Below are 16,907 nucleotides of genomic sequence, written 5' to 3'. Positions count from 1 at the left end.
TCCTGTGGACTCATTCATAGAGGACCCATCAGTAAAGTACATATTATCACAATTGATATCCCCATACTTTGCATCGAAGATCGTTGGAACGATCCTCGATCGAAGATAGTCTGATGTTCCATGGATATCCTGCTTCATGGACAGATCAAAATGCACAGAGGAATTGATGTAGTCAGGAAAACAAACACGGTTGGGAATATACGAAGAAGGATTAACCTGCATGGAGACGAATTCATGATATGAGCTCATGAATCCAGAATGAAAATTTAGCTCGATCAGCTGCTCAAAATTTCCGATCACCAATGGGTTCATAACCCTACACCGGATGAGGAACCGAAGAGATAATAAATTGAAGCGATCTTTTAGTGGGAGTAGGCCTGCCAAAACCTCGAGACTCATGGTATGCGTTGAGGGCATACATCCCAACGCGATACGGAGACAAAGATACTGAATTCGCTCGAGTTTAATGAGGTGTGTTTTGGCAGCTGATTGAAAACAGAAACTGCCATACTCCATCACTGAGAGAATAGTTGTTCGATACAACATTATAAGATCTTCGGGATGGGCTCCCCACCAGGTGCCGGTAATTGTACGGAGAAAGTTTATTCTTTGTTGACATTTTTTACTCATATACCTAATATGGGCCCCCCAAGTACATTTAGAGTCGAACCAGACCCCAAGATACTTGAATGACATAGCATGAGTGATCGGTTTACCCAAAAGTTGAAGCTTTGGTTTTGCTGGTTTATGCTTCCTAGAAAAAACCACCATCTCTGTTTTCTCCGTGGAGAATTCGATCCCTAGCCCAATGGCCCAGGTTGAAAAATTGTTCAAAGTATCTTGTAAGGATTCTTGCAGGTCGGATTCGTTTGATCCTACGACAGATACCACTCCATCATCTGCAAGTTGTCTTAGGCTGCAATTTTGTGTAAGGCAATTGTCAATGTCGCTTACGTAGAAGTTGTACAAAAGGGGGCTTAAACATGAGCCCTGGGGGAGTCCCATGTAAGAGACCCGACTTACTGCCGAATCTCCGTGAGGAAAGTTCAAATGTTTCTCACAAAGCAAGTTATATAACATATTATTCAATAGAGGCGGCAGACCCCGAGATTGTAATTTGTCTGACAAAACCTCTATTGAAACAGAATCAAAGGCCCCCTTTATGTCCAAGAATACTGAAGCCATTTGTTTTTTTTCGGCGTAAGCCATTTGAATTTCTGAAGAAAGCAACGCAAGACAATCATTCGTCCCCTTGCCCCTGCGGAACCCATATTGTGTATCTGAGAGTAGGCCATTCGTTTCAATCCATCGATCAAGGCGAAACAAGATCATTTTCTCCAACAATTTCCGTATACAAGACAGCATTGCTATTGGGCGGTACGAATTGAAGTCGGACGCGGGTTTTCCGAGTTTTTGAATAGCTATAACTCGTACTTGTCTCCAATCATCTGGAACAATATTATGCTCCAGAAACCGATTGAATAAGTTCAACAAGCGATGTTTCGCCACATCAGGGAGATTTTTCAGCAAGTTGAACTTAATTCTATCCGATCCCGGAGCAGAATTGTTACATAAAAGGAGAGCAAGAGAGAATTCTACCATCGAAAACTCGGAATCAAGATCGCACCTATCTTGTGGTATATCTCGAATAATTCTTTGCACTGGAGCGGAATCGGGACAAACCTTTCGTGCAAAATTAAAAATCCATCGATGTGAATATTCCTCGCTTTCATTGGATGAAGAGCGATTTCTCATGTTTCGAGCCACTTTCCATAATTTTTTCATTGACGTTTCTCGTGATAAACCTCCTACGAAATTTCGCCAATAAGCACGTTTTTTCCCTTTGATCAAGTTTTTAAATTGATTTTCAAGGTCCAAATACGTTTGAAAATTCTCAATGGTTCCACGTTTCCGAAAAGCTTTAAATGCATTCGATTTATCTCCATAAAGCTTGGAACACTGGCCATCCCACCATGGATTGGGAGGCCTTCGACGAATAGTGGAACCTGGGATGGGTTTCGTTTGAGCGCGAACCGCGCTGTCATAGATCAAACGAGAAATGAAGTTATACTCCTCCAATGGAGGCAAACCATCTCTGGAATTGATGGCTAGAGCAATCGCGTCCGCATATTTTTTCCAGTCAATGTGTCTTGTGAGGTCGTATGCCATGTTTATTGATTCAGAAGAATTCAACCCATTGGTGATAGAAATTTTGATTGGCAAGTGATCACTACCGTTGGGATCCTGGATTACATTCCACTTGCAATCTAACGATAGTGAATTCGAGCAAAGCGAGAGGTCAAGAGCACTTGGTTTAGCAGGAGGTTTAGGTACACGTGTTGTTTCCCCAGTATTCAAAACGGTCATATTGAAGCTGTTACAAAGGTCATATATCAACGATGAACGATTATCGTCGTACGGTTCCCCCCAGGCAGTTCCGTGAGAGTTGAAGTCTCCCAAGATCAATCGTGGCTCAGGAAGGAGTGAGCACATGTCAACAAGTTGCTTGCGGCTAACCGCAGCTCTCATGAACATGTTGGTGGTACTGAAAAGAACCTTTGACGTTGTGTTTTTGCGTTTTTTATGAAGGCTCACCACCTAGCCCCGTACATGGAATACATCTTTACATTGTCTTTGATCCCCATGTACGTCCATCACGACCTTTTTATTATTATTTGTTGTTTTTTTTTTTCCCAAAATATATTTTTTATTAAGGCACGTGTGGCGTTAGCCTGACGGGGCCGGGAGTCCAATATTTTGACATATTTTGTCTTACAACTATGTTAGTAATATGTAACCGATTACTCGCGGTTGGCTCGAGGTTAGTATTACAAGTGTTCTCATAATTGGTATGTTGCAGTCTTCGATGCTCTATACGTGTGCCCGACACGGGCTACTTCCTATTGGGATGCAGCTGACCATTAATCAGCAACGCTCCCTAGTCTGTACCCCATATCTAGCGTGGTGCGTCTTTCTCGACTCGAGGAATCCAGGATAGAATGGTCACTAGCCGGCGCAATCATCAGTTCGTGTAGAGTTGTCATGAGCGGTACAACCTTTGGCTCTTGTTGAATGATCAGTGGACTGCACAACCTTTGGCCCGTGCATCTGTAAAGAGTGTGTGTATGTATTGCCGCGACTAAGTAAAAGTTTATCGATCGCTAGGAGGGATATGAAACGGGGACACAACGAAGGAAACATCATTAAACGTTGACATCGGCGTTTCTGAGGAACAGGTATAGATGAAGCAGAAGATCAGGCTACCGGCTACCTAAGATATCCCGGACGGGGATATCCGATTGTCTGCCTTTTGCTCTCAGTGCTCTAGAGAGCTGAGAGCGAGCAGCATGGAACCGGATACACGACCAGACAACATGCTCGATGTCGTGGTAGCCATCGCCACAATCACAAAGATTGTTTGCTGCGAGCCCAATGCGATAAAGATGCGCGTTTAGGTTGTAGTGATTGGACATAAGCCGAGATATCACGCGAATGAAATCACGACCTACATTCAATCCCTTAAACCATGCACTCGTCGAGACCTTAGGGATAATCGTGTGTAACCAACGACCGAACTCATCTTCACTCCACATGCGCTGCCAACAAACGAGTGTGTCCTGACGAGGAATGTGAAAAAATTCATTATAGGCAATTTGCCTTTCAAAAAGTGTGCCTTCTGAAGCGCCCACCTTAGCTAGCGAGTCCGCTTTCTCATTCCCCGGAATCGAGCAATGAGAGGGAACCCATGCTAAGGTAATCTTGAATAATTTTTCGACCAAAACACTCAATAGATGTCTTATTCTTGTTAGGAAATAAGATGAGCGTTTATCAACTTTCATTGAGCGGATTGCCTCTATTGAGCTGAGACTGTCTGAAAAAATAAAATAATGGTCGATGGGCAGTGTTTCAATGATCCCTAGAGCATAGTATATCGCACCCATTTCTGCGACATACACGGAACAATTATTTGTTGTTACTGATTGCCATTCATAGAACAAGGGTTATTATGGGTATTGGGACCATTTCGGGATAAACTCCCATCCCCACACATAAGAGTCCGATCTAGGGTTTTACCGCGCCCGTTGCTTTGGAAAATGTGTCTTATGTGGCCCAGAAACCTTTCTGTTTAGCGATTGCATTTGCCACTCGCCACAGCTTTCACAGTTGGAAAATTTCTTCCCATCCAGCTTGTGACATATTTTACAGTAAATTACATTCAATGGCACGTCGCATTACCACCACTCAGTGTCGGATTGGAGGTAATTTTAACCTGTAATTGAACATTTGCGATGACAGTGGTACAGTGTCGACTTTCAATGTGGGATCATAATTTGGACCCCGAACTCTATGTTTACAAAAATGTCCAACTAAATATGTCGCATTACAGGTCCGTCCAATTAGCTAAATGTCGAGATAAGTGTAAATTACTGTACTTTCAAACTAGAAGCAATTCAAGAATTGGTGAAAATCAATAAGCTCAGAACAACTGCCAAATTCACATACTCATCATATCCTGGCAAACAAATTATGAAAAAATCAATTTGTGTTTTATTATTATTTTGGATATTATTTTAGAAAGCATTGAACTGTATTTCCTAAACTCTTTTTTGGAAGGTTTAATGGCCCTGAAAAGCGCCTTGTTTTAGAAAACTTTGAACAAAACCACGAGGGTTTTGAAAAAAAACATTTCGAACGCCCTCGATGCCGCCTTGTTCTGGATTTGCCACCAAAGCAGTTTGTAAATATAAAGAACAAACTTTTTTCTTCTGCTACCTGATGCCGTTTTGCGATTGCGTTTGCCACTCGCCACTCGCTGCAACTGCCTGTTGTTGTCTTGATGTGTTCTGTTCCGAATGCGAGTTTTCTTATCGTCGCGAGCAGCTTTACCAGCCAACTCGATCACTTCGGCGGCCGAAACTATATAACGCCGGCTAGGTGGACTGGTGCACTGGTACTAACGCGCTCGGCCTAGCTACCCTTGCTGAGCAACTGGCGGATACACCTACGAGGAACTGCATACCTGCACGATTCGAGTGGGACTTTGCCTTTCCCTTAACTTGTCCTCCTTTGTTACGTCCCCGATGCCGATGTCATACAACCACACGGGTTTACGGTTTGAAAGAAAATAAGATATTTTTTTGGGGTCCGCGTGTTTTATACTCTAGCGGTACACACTCACAGGATAGAGACAAATCGGCAGACTCAGCCAGAGGGGCGAGTCCAACGAGGAAGGAAGGAAGGTATTGTATTATAGAGACTTTAAACTTTTGCAGTTCATTCGTCTCTAGCCTTGAGAAAGGCCTTTTGAAAACTCTACTCTATTCTACTACAGCGCTACCACCTCCGCCCTCTTGCCTTGAGAAAGGCACTCGATCCCTCGCCGTCCAGCCCTTCCAGCAACGATGTTGTCCAGTCGGTGTCCACACAAAGAATGGAGTCCAACGAGACGAACGAATGAGCGTTAAAAGGGAGCGATGGCAAAAAAATACATTCATTACGATTTGTTCGCTCGTTGGATTCACATGCAGGCTAAAAAGGGTCCTTTTCAGGATCACAAAATTATCTTCAATCTAAAGAGTTTATTGTTTTGTTATCACTCGATATCCTCATCTTGTTCGGCTAAACCTTTCTGTTTAGTGATTGCGTTTGTCACTCGCCACAGCTTTCACAGTTGGAAAATTTCTTCCCATCCAGCTTTGTGACATGTTGTACAGTAAATTACATTCAATTCGACATGCCGAAGCGCCACTCAGTGTCGCATTGGAGGAGATTTTAACCTGTAATTGAACATTTGCGATGACAGTTGTACAGTGTCGACTTTCCATGTGGGGTCATAATTTGGATCTCTATGTTTACAAAAATGTCCAACTAAATAAGTCGCATTACATGTCCGTCCAATTAGCTAAATGTCGAACTAATTGTAAATTACTGTACTTTCAATCTGGAAACAATTTAAGAATTGGTGAAAGTTGAATAATCAGGAAAGTCCCCAACTATCAATAAGCTCAGAACAACTGCCAAATTCATCAGATCCTGGCAAACAAATTATGAAAACATCAATTTGTGTTTTATTATTATTTTGAATAATGTTTTAGAAAGCATTGAACTGTATTTCCTAAACTCTTTTTTGGAAGGTTTAATGGCCCTGAAAAGCGCCTTGTTTTATGGAATGGTTCCAATTTAGAAAACTTAGTACTCGTGGTTTTGAAAAAAACCATTTCGAACGCCCTCGATGCCGCCTTGTTCTGGATTTGCCACCAAAGCAGTTTGTATAAAGAACAAACTTTTTTCTTCTGCTACCTGCTGCCGTTTTGCGATTGCGTTTGCCACTCGCCACTCGCCACTCGCTGCAACTGCCTGTCCACCGAACCGAATGTGTTCTGTTCCGAATGCGGGTTTTCTTATCGTCGCGAGCAGCTTTGCCAGCTAACTCGATCACTTCGGCGGCCGAAACTATATAACGCCGGCTAGGTGAACTGGTGCACTGGTACTAACGCGCTCGGCCTAGCTACCCTTGCGGGGAACTCCAGATCAACACGGTTCGAGTGGGATTTTGCCTTTTCCTTCACTTTTCCTCCTTTACCATGACATGGCTGCTTGGGTTGGTTTGTTGATGTGTTGTTATGCGACCTGATGTGGTGTACAGTTTGAATGAGAATGATCGTTACGGCAGCGGAGCGGGGATTTTTAAGCTGACTGGCTGGCTCGAGAATTACGCATGTGTGAGACTGCGACAAATGTTTCGTTCATTTTTTTTCTTTTCCTTTCCAATCGTGCTTCATTCTATTTCGCTGCTGCTCTGGTTGCCCGTTTTGGTCGGTACGATTTGAGGAGCACAACATGGACCAATCAAAAATGGGCACATAGTGCATTTGGACAATGCTTGATATTTCACAATTATTCAATTATTTATCTCAAGAAAAATGAAACGTTATTCGTTATGATAGATGCGTAGATATATTTCCTATCAATTGATGCAAAAACCTTTGCGATCTATTGAGAAATGCTCGAGTTATAAGCGTTCCAAATCTTGCATTTTTTCCTACTTGTTCAGTGCCTAGATTTCCATTTCACCCCCTATACCTTCCGGTTAGACGTAGTCCTACGTCAAAATAATGTCAATTTTCATAACATTTCAAATCACATTCGAATGCCCTCCACAGCAAATCTTCCATTCGAATACGGCGTCGATTGTTTACGAAATTTTGCTTTTTAACTGGTCCCAGGACCAGTTAATGTTCGCCCAGTTAAACGTCAGACCAGTTAAACCAGGACCAGTTAGCGAACGATACTTAACTAGACAACTAACTAATGTGTAAATGTGTAATGCGTAATGTGTCAAACTCTATTATTCTCATCTCATGTTTCCTAGATTATTTTCTAAAATTTCGCATGCCAGCGGGTTGCAGGTTCAGTATAGTTGCATTAACCCAATGATTTGTGTTCGTCCTATTCATCGGAGATCCATCCAAAATAGTTTATATTGCTTTTTGTGTGATGATCAACATGGAACTAATTTTTGTTGGTTACAAAAAAAGTAAAAAATTGTAAGGGGTTGTATCTAGGACACGACCGCATATTCTCGACGTAGAACTACGCAATTATATTATGCAATCCACTTGTTTACCACTTCGAATTTTATTTTAGAATGCACCGATGCATTTTGTAATATATTATGTTCTTCATTACAAATAAATTTGATGAACGTCCTTTTAAAGGGTGTGTCACATCAAATTGCATCACGGAAAAAACGCTGTAGAAATTTAATTTTTAGGAATTATATCTTCAGCTTTCGCTTATAATCAGATAAGAGTGTATAGATCACGTTGGCCATGCTTCACTGTCAATTTTTCGTAAATTTGGAAAAATGTCGTCGAACGAAAAAGAGCGTCGTGATTTAATCCTGCGCACTCATTTCGAGAATCCGGAGTTGTCACATCCGGACATCGGTAAGATGCTGGGAATCGTCCAATCCACGGTCAGCAGAGTACTAAAACGATACTTCGAGAACCTAACCATCGACCGGAAGGTGAAGAACGGCAAAAATGGATGCTCCGTCAGTGAAAAAAATCACAAGCGCGTAGTTAAGCAGTTTAGACGTGATCCGAGAAGTTCGGTCCGGGATGTCGCCAATAAGCTGAATTGTTCATTCAAGAATCAAGTTCATTCGTCCAGCGGACCAAGCAGCGGGAGGTCCTGCGTACATACAAGGTTCAGAAGGCTCCTAACCGCGACGAAAGGCAAAACATGGTGGGGAAGACGCGAGCCCGGAAGCTGTACACCGAAATGCTGACGAAGCCGCATTGCCTGGTAATGGACGACGAAACCTACGTCAAAGCGGACTTTCGTCAGCTGCCGGGCCTGTTGTTCTTCTCCGCAGAGGACAAATTCAGCGTTCCGGAGGAGATTCGCAAGCAGAAACTATCCAAGTTTGCCAAAAAGTACATGGTGTGGCAAGCGATCTGCTCTTGCGGAAAGCGGAGCGCCCCCTTCGTGATGACCGGCACGGTAAACGGGCAGGTTTACCTTAAGGAGTTCCTACAGAAGCGCTTACTACCACTATTGAAGCAGCACGAGGGCCCGACCATCTTCTGGCCGGATCTCGCTTCGTGCCACTATTCAAAGGACGTGTTGGAGTGGTACAAAGCCAACGGGGTCACCTTCGTGCCAAAGGAAATGAACCCGCCCAACGCACCGGAGCTTCGCCTAATAGAGAAATATTGGGCGATTATGAAGCAGGTCCTCCGGAAGAACCCAAAAGTTGTCAAATCGGAGGCGGACTTCAAGAGAAAATGGATTTCTGTTCAAAAAAAAAAAAAAAACTACAACCTGACGTTGTACAGAACCTTTTGGACGGGGTAAAGAGGAAGGTGCGAGCATACGGGCTTGGGCTCGAAGTATGAATAAAAAGAAAATGCCAAAAGTTGTTTAATAGTTTTTATTTTACTGTCTAAAATCTTCAAAAGGATCGGTCTACTGGGCGAATTTCTACAGCGTCTTTTCCGTGATGCAATTTGATGTGACACACCCTTTACGTTTGATATGATGCCCAGAACTACCAAAATATGTGAACGGAAAATTGTCAAACGGTCATTGTATTTTACATTTCCTTCTGAAATTATTATTTAAGTAGTTCTCGAACCGCGAAAGTTCATTCACCTTTAGTATCTGTAATGAGATTTTCCCAGGCTTCTCAGTTTAAAAGTAAAATTGATTTTGAAGTCCGTGTCAGGGAAACACAGCTCGGTGGGAACAAAAATACCCCCAACTTGCATGTTTTGATAAAGCGGATTCCCCCAGGCATATTGATTTTGAAGTCCATGTTAGGGAAACACAGCTCGGTGGGAACGAAAATACCCCCGACTTGCATGTTTGACAAAGCGGATTCCCCCAGACACATTGATTTGGAAGTCCGTGTTAGGGAAACACAGCTCGCTGGGAACAAAAATACCCCTAACTTGCACGTATATTTGCAAAGCGGATTTCCACAGGTACATCGATTTTGATGTCTTTGTTGGGGAACTGTAAATTGGGCCAATCTAAACTCGGCAGTTAGGACTTTTAGATAACGCTGTTCATCTCACGAATAATAACATTTTATTAATTGTGATAGACGCGTAGAAATATTTCCTATCAATTGATGCAAACATCTTTCCGATCTGTTAAGAAATGTTCGAGTTATACGCATTCGAAATACAGGTATAGTTAGCACACAAATCTACAGAACAAATGTATGGGAAAGACCGTTTAGAGATTAGTGAATTGTAATGTATAGCATATCAAACAAATCTTAGAAAAATTCCGATTCGATTGGTATGCAAATCATGAGAATTCGTTCACAGTGAAAATAGTTATTAACGTTAACTTTATTTCATAAAAACGTGACCTGTTTCCTGATTTGGCACCCTTCCTGAAAGACGTAGTTCTACGTCAAAAACTAGAAGTGGGTTATACCTGTGATATAACCGCAAGGTAGACGTAGGACTACCGCTGGCTCGGTAATCATTTATTTGAAATTGCATCTAAATCAATTATTAATGAATGACTGAATAATGATTTCTAAATATTGCTGAAAGTTTTCCTTGTTAGTGTGTGAGTGAATGAGTATGAAATTGTTATTAACATGAATTTAACTATTTCGAACTTGTTGGTGGCCCAAAAAAGAACCGTTGGGTTTGCGTGGTTATTCAATAGCAACTGATGAAGTTTGATACATAATTCTATTTTGTTCTCGTGAGAATAATACGCGAGAGTTCTCATGACCACTGCACGCGGAAGCAGAATAGAAACTGATGCTCTTGGATACGATTGCATTACGGGAACCGAATGCGCAAATCTTTCTTCGCCGGAACGTATTTGCAAGCGAGTAAAAGAAATCACAGTTTGCATGTATTCGCGATGACTGCTTCTCCAGGTGCCTTGATTTTGTGTCCGTGTTCGGGAATACATTCCGATCACCACAAAAGCAATCATCATCAATGAGCTAGATTGTTATGATTTCAATAGTCTGTTTTCAAAGCAATTTTTAAGCTATTGAAACGATTTTATGGACTAATAAGTGACAATCATATAACTCTTCGACATTTTATCTTTCGAACTAAGTAATTATTATATTACTCCATTCAGTCGGTAAAGAATAATTAACGTTCAATATCTTGCACTCCATCGTCAGTCTCTCGTTTTCGAAACTTTGTACTTACACCCCGGAACAGAAATGAAAGACGTAATCCTAAGTCAAAAAAGTCAATGTAACACTGTCGCACGTCATGGTGTTGGCAAACTATCTGTGACGAAACTTAAAACCAAGAAAAAAAGGTAATCCTTCACGAAACTTTTACGTCCATAGTGAGTTCGTTAACTTTGTTCTTCTCATGGATAATATAAAATCATCTCCTGCCTGGTAATTACTTCCTCCGTCGATAGAGGCCGAAATTCACTGATTTCCTGTGCTTACCAATCGAATCGAAGTTCACTTTCCCAGACGTGATGTGCCGCACAACTTCTCATCTGTCTCTGCGCATCTGTTCAATCACCATTATCATCATTGTCGTCGTCCTCATCGGCTTCATCCTTGCGCTGCCGGGTATTTGTGGAATCACTCACCCGAAAGTCGTGCGTCGACGTGATCTCCCGGGAGGCTCCGAAATTCAGTTACATACAGAGAGACCCCCAACTGCCAGGAGCTCCTGGAGGGTCGGAAAAGAGTACCGTCGGTTGCGGACGAAACTGGAGAAGTTTTCCAAAATTAATTCCAATCACGTAGTTTGAGATTTTCGTTTATAATGTGATTGAGATCGTGTTCAAGCGGAGCAGTTTTCTTCCCAGTGGGAAAACTTTTCTGTTTTGCGTCTTGTCCGGATTGTGGGAGGATGGTATTCAGGTGGAAGCGTAAGGGTGGGATAATGGTTGTTATTTTTTCGACCTCCTCTTGTTGGCAAAAATATTAGTTCATGGAAGCGGATTTGTTGTTGAAGAAGGTGCTTGTTATAATGTTGTTTTCTTGGCAGTTGGTTTAGCGTGTTAATTTCTAGCCATCAGCGATGCATCCTATTTGTGTTTATATTTTCTATCCCACAACCTACCTGCTCGAACCTGTACATCGCGGGATATAACCCGTCCTACGGTATTCGATGCTACGCACCGATAGATTGTACTGTGAATATCCTGCCTATAGGCGGCGGCAGGAAAGGGCAACAACACCAGGGTACCGTTTCGCAGTACCCGTCTCACTCCGCCGACGTCTCCGACGGAAGTGCCGTCCACCGACAGCCAGTCAATCGTGGGCTGCGGACTCCCCGATGCGGAACAATCCAGCCAGCCACCGGATGAGTTGGAAAACTCGAGCCGTGGGGGTGGTTCCATCACGAACGACGGACCCCGCAGATGTGAATCGAAAGCAAGCGTTATTCCTGAAAAAAGAAGGAGGAGAAAAAATGTTATTATTTTCGTTTTTTGTTGATGCTTTACACTGTGAGATTCAAGATTAATGAAATCATTATGTTGACGATGGTTTTCTGGATGGTTTGGTTCGATTATCAACACGTTAAGCCCCGATTTTATCCTGCTGTGCTTTCCATTCAGCCCATATCGAGAGCGTTTGCACAATATCAGTGTCGGTCCCAGTTTCCAAAGATACTAATTGTATAATTAGAAAATAGTTAAAAATTCGATTAGAAAATAGTCACATTTTGTGAAACATAGCAACTATCTTTATAGCGACAAATCTCCCTATAACGACATGTTCAAAGGTCCCTTCAAAATCGCATAGAAATTCTTTACTTTATTGCGACATTTCTCTATAACGACCATTCCCTGTAGTGACGCATTATCTCTCATACATATCATTCCCATCCCCACTCCATTTACAGTGCTATAATAATTAGCTGCATGGAACTTAGTAAATGGCTATGAACGGAAATAGTCTCTGTTATGTTTTGCGAACTTTAACCCTTTCGTTACGAGCGTCGTCTTTAGACGACATGAAATTCATACTGCTCTTCGATCATACCAGCGCGATGTGCATACTTTTCGGCGCAGTGCTCCGTACAGGGGTAGCACTTCGGCGGAGCACACTGCCGTAATGAAAGGGTTAATCATAAATTTGCGCGCTAATATGAATTTTCGGATACTTTACAAAAACAGAGAAATTTAAATTCGAAACATGATACCTAACCTGAAAATATAATTCGTTCATTTTTATTTATTCTATCATTTTTGCATTGAAAAACAATGCTTTCTCTATGTAGTGGATAATTATAAGATAAGTAACACCTTGTCCCCTTCTGATCATTGGATCTCTTTTGACATTTCTATTGGATTAGTTTTGACAACCAATTTGATACTATCCGCATGACCCAGCTCAAAATCCTGGCACAAACAAAATCCATTCCGCAAAAACAGTGCAAGAGAGAGTTAAAAAACCTAGATGTTTTAAAAACATTAAGAAAAAACAGGAAGTGGGTTATATCTATGGTATAACCGCAATGGTGACGTAGGACTATCGTTGATTTAGTGATCATTTGTTTGAAGTTGAATCTGAATCCATTCTGAATGAAAGAATAAATGAATATTTGGAGGACTTCGAAAACGAGAGCGTTACGTTGGAGGTACAAGGTTTTATGCACCCAATATTGGATATGAAAATATCCTACTTTTGGGGAAGAATAATCTTCAGAAGCTTTCCTGCTAATAACTTGATTGAAAAATCACAAAACCAAATGTATTCGATCGCAGCAGTACTTTGTGGATAGAAAACATTAAAATAAACTTTTCCGCTTGAATGTAATTTTCAATTCCAAGGAGAACTGGCAGATTGTTTTGCAGTAACGATAACATTTTTCCGGATTCTTCTCGAAGTCCACCACCAGTGGTTAATGCTAACTTGATAACCACCTGTTAATTGCACTTGATTGAAAAATCACAAAACCAAATGTATTTAGTCGCAGTGTTATATGGTTAGAAAACATTTAAATAAACTCTTTCGCATGAATGTATTTTTCAATTCCCAGGGGAACTGGCAGATTATTTTTCAGCAACGATAATATTCTTCCGGAATCTTCTCGATGCTGGATGGCATTTAAACGAAAGAAGTTCCGTACGTAGATATGTGTGTGGCGGCTGCTTCGATGTCTCAAACGGAACCGTTTTTCGATGCTGGTATTCTCTCGGTCGTCTTCTCTTCGTCTGATGGATCGGCTTTTCTGCGCTTCCTCACAATTCCAAACTAACTGAATGCGTTTCAGGTCAGGCCAGGTAATGAATCTCTTGATCCCTCGCCGTCCAGCTCGTTCAACTCGTTCAGTAGCGATGTTGTCTTGTCGATGTCCTCACGAAAAATGAATGCGTTTCACCACCAGAATATCGCTTAAGTATGCTTTTTGTCCGTGATTGAATAGAAAGAAGGTGTGGTTTACGATGGTAATTTGAAAGGCAAACTAGAGGCGAATGAGAATGAGTTTGAAATGATGATGATGATGTTGAATTAAAGAGGCTTTAAACTTTTCAGTTCATTCGCCTCTAAAAAGAGTTTGAAACTTTCAGCGACTGAGCAATAATCGATTGAGAATTATGTTTTTCGCGATGCGAAACATTTTCCGTTGCGCGCGCATCCAATATTGGAAACGAACATATGCTACTGATGGGGAAGAATACTCTTCAGAACCTTTCCTGCCAATCACACTTGATTGAAAAATCACAACCGAATGTTTTTGGTCGCAGTGTTATATGTTATATGTAAGCACCTGTTAATTCCACTTGATTGGAAAATCCCAAAACCAAATGTATTTGGTCGCAGTGTTATATGGATAGAAAACATTAAAATAAACTCTTTCGTATGAATGTATTTTTCAATTCCCAGGGGAACTGGCAGATTATTTTTCAGCAACAATAACATCTTCCCAGATAATCTCCGATACTCGAAGCCCACCAGTGGTTAATGCTAACTCGATAAGCACCTGTTAATTGCACTTGATTGAAAAATCACAGAACCAAATGTATTTGATCGCAGTATTATATATTAGAAAACATTTAAAAAAAACTCTTTCTCATGGATGTATTTTTCAATTCCCAGGGGAACTGAATCTTCTCGATGCTGGATGACATTTAAACGGAAGAAGTTCTGCACGTATATATATGTGTGTTGTGGCGGCCGCTTCGATATCTCAAATGGAACCGTTTTTCGGTGCTGATAATTTCTCGGTCGTCTTCTCTTCTTCTGATGGATCAGCTTTTCTGCGCTCCCTCACAGTTCCAAACAAACCGTATGTGTTTCAAGTCTGGTTAGGCCAGGTAATGAATCTCTTGATCCCTCGCTGCCAGCTCGTCCAGCTCGTTCCGCTCGTTCAGCTCGTTCAATAACGATGTTGCCTTGTTGATGTCGTCACGAAAAATGAATGCGTTTCACCACCAGAATATCGCTTAAGTATGCTTTTTGTGCGTGATTGAATCGAGAGAAGGTGTGGTTTACGATGGCAATTTGGAAGGCAAACTATAGGCGAATGAACTCTCTGATTTCGAAACTTTCGGCGACTGAGCAATAATCAATTGAAAACTATATAATTTTCGCGATTCGAAACATTTTCCGTTGCGCGCGCATACAATATTGGATACGAAAATTTTCTACTGATGGGGAAGAATAATTTCAGAAGCTTTCCTGTTAATTGCGATGGAAAATCACAAAACCAAATGTATTTGGTTGCAGTGTCATATGGATAGAAAACATTAGAATAAACTCTTTCGCATCAATGTATTTTTCAATTCCCAGGGGAACCGGCAGATTATTTTTCAGCAACGATTAGATTTTTCCCGATTTTCCTCGATACTCGAAGCCCACCAGTGGTTAATGCTAACTCGATAACCACCTGTTAATGGCACTTAACCCTCCTGTACTCGCGTGCAAAATCATAACACGTATACTCGCGCACGGTGTCACAGACCGAAAATTGAACTTCTCTGTAATGTTGCCATTGTGTATTTTTCAGGCTTTATTGGCATTTATTTGAAGAAGAGGGTATGATTAAATGAAAAAACTCCAAAAAATATGTTCTTCGTCTTTATTATGTTTTAGTGGTGATCGAATTCAGCCTCCTCAAAACAGAGTAATTTTTGATACTCCAACACAAATAACGATTTTTCACTGTTATTAATCAAAAGTAAGCAACTGAATATAATTTATGGAAGTAGCAAGAGTTATAAAATAACATAGAAACGTATTAATCGATTGTGGTTTCATTGGAGTATGAATCAGAACATACCATAACTGCATGCTCGAAGCAAACATATTTTTCACATTTCATGCAGTTGTAGCGTGTTTTTCGGGTCTTTTATCGAAGAGAAGAATGTATAACGACCTTCTAGATAATCACCAAATGATAAAGGTTTCTGGAATATAAAGTTTGAATATTTCTAATAGTCTTTGTCTCTGTATTCTTGGTGAACAAAGAATTAATGCCTTTTTTTTAGATGGGGAATAAAAAGATGATATAAAAGAATTTCTACGAACTTCCTTTTTTCCTTGTTTTCTTGTCGATATTGTTCATTATAAAAAAAAACCCCGAAACTGTAACTGTTAAAAATTACCATAAGCCACCGATTGCTTAATAGTTTACTGTTTACAATTCTCCCACAAGTGAAATTATTTCACGAGTGTGTATGTGTGTGACCATTATATTTAGCGAATAACTATACGAAAGTCAAACATTTATATTTTGCTTTTGAGCGTATGAATCTAACGACGAATAGTTAATATATCGGTTCGTTCAATCCAGTTACAAAAGGAACAGAAATCAAATAATAATAGTCCGGTTATGATTTTATGCGTTATCTATCTATCTATATATATAAAAATGGAGTGATGTCTGTCTGTCTGTCTGATTCTTATAGACTCGGAAACTACTGAACCGATCGACATGAAAATTGGTATGTAGGGGTTTTTGGGGCCGGGGAAGGTTTTCGTGATATTTTGAGACCCCTCCCCCCTCTCTAAGGGGGGGCTGCCATACAAATGAAACACAAATTTCTGCATTACTCGGAAATTAACCAAGCAAACGAAACCAAAGTTGGCATGTGAAAGTTTTAGGGTGCAATAAATGTTTCTATGATGGCTAGACAGTCCTTCCCCCACTCAAAGGGGGGGCTGCCATACAAATGAAACACAAATTTCTGCATTACTCGAGAATTAATCAAGCAAATGAGACCAAATTTGGCATGTGGAAGTTTTAGGATGCAATAAATGTTTCTATGGTGATAAGATACTCCTTCCCCCTCTCTTAGAGGGGGCTGCCATACAAATGAAACACAATTTTTTGCATTACTCGGAAATTAATTAATCAAACGAAACCAAAGTTGGCATGTGAAAGTTTTAGGGTGCAATAAATGTTTCTATGATGGTTAGACAGTCCTTCCTCCAC

At 41.0% G+C, this 16,907-nt stretch overlaps 1 protein-coding gene across 11 annotated transcripts in view; it reads right to left on the bottom strand.

The window, feature by feature from the left end:
- The window catches only part of LOC129769399 (cell adhesion molecule Dscam2), a 405,723-nt gene that overhangs the window by 145,557 nt on the left and 243,259 nt on the right, over window positions 1-16,907 (bottom strand). For all 11 annotated transcript variants that reach the window (XR_008741870.1, XM_055771653.1, XM_055771657.1 and 8 more), the window contains exon 2: window positions 11,583-11,909. Coding sequence is in view for 10 of the 11 variants with exons in the window: in XM_055771653.1 (XP_055627628.1) it covers window positions 11,583-11,909 (327 nt within the window). In the remaining variant the exon portion in view is untranslated. The remainder of the gene's footprint in view (window positions 1-11,582; window positions 11,910-16,907) is intronic.

Source organism: Toxorhynchites rutilus, chromosome 2 (genome assembly GCF_029784135.1).
Source record: "Toxorhynchites rutilus septentrionalis strain SRP chromosome 2, ASM2978413v1, whole genome shotgun sequence".
Lineage (NCBI taxonomy): Eukaryota > Metazoa > Arthropoda > Insecta > Diptera > Culicidae > Toxorhynchites > Toxorhynchites rutilus.
Note: the sequence above shows the minus strand (reverse complement) of the source record. Positions and strands in the feature narration are given on the sequence as shown.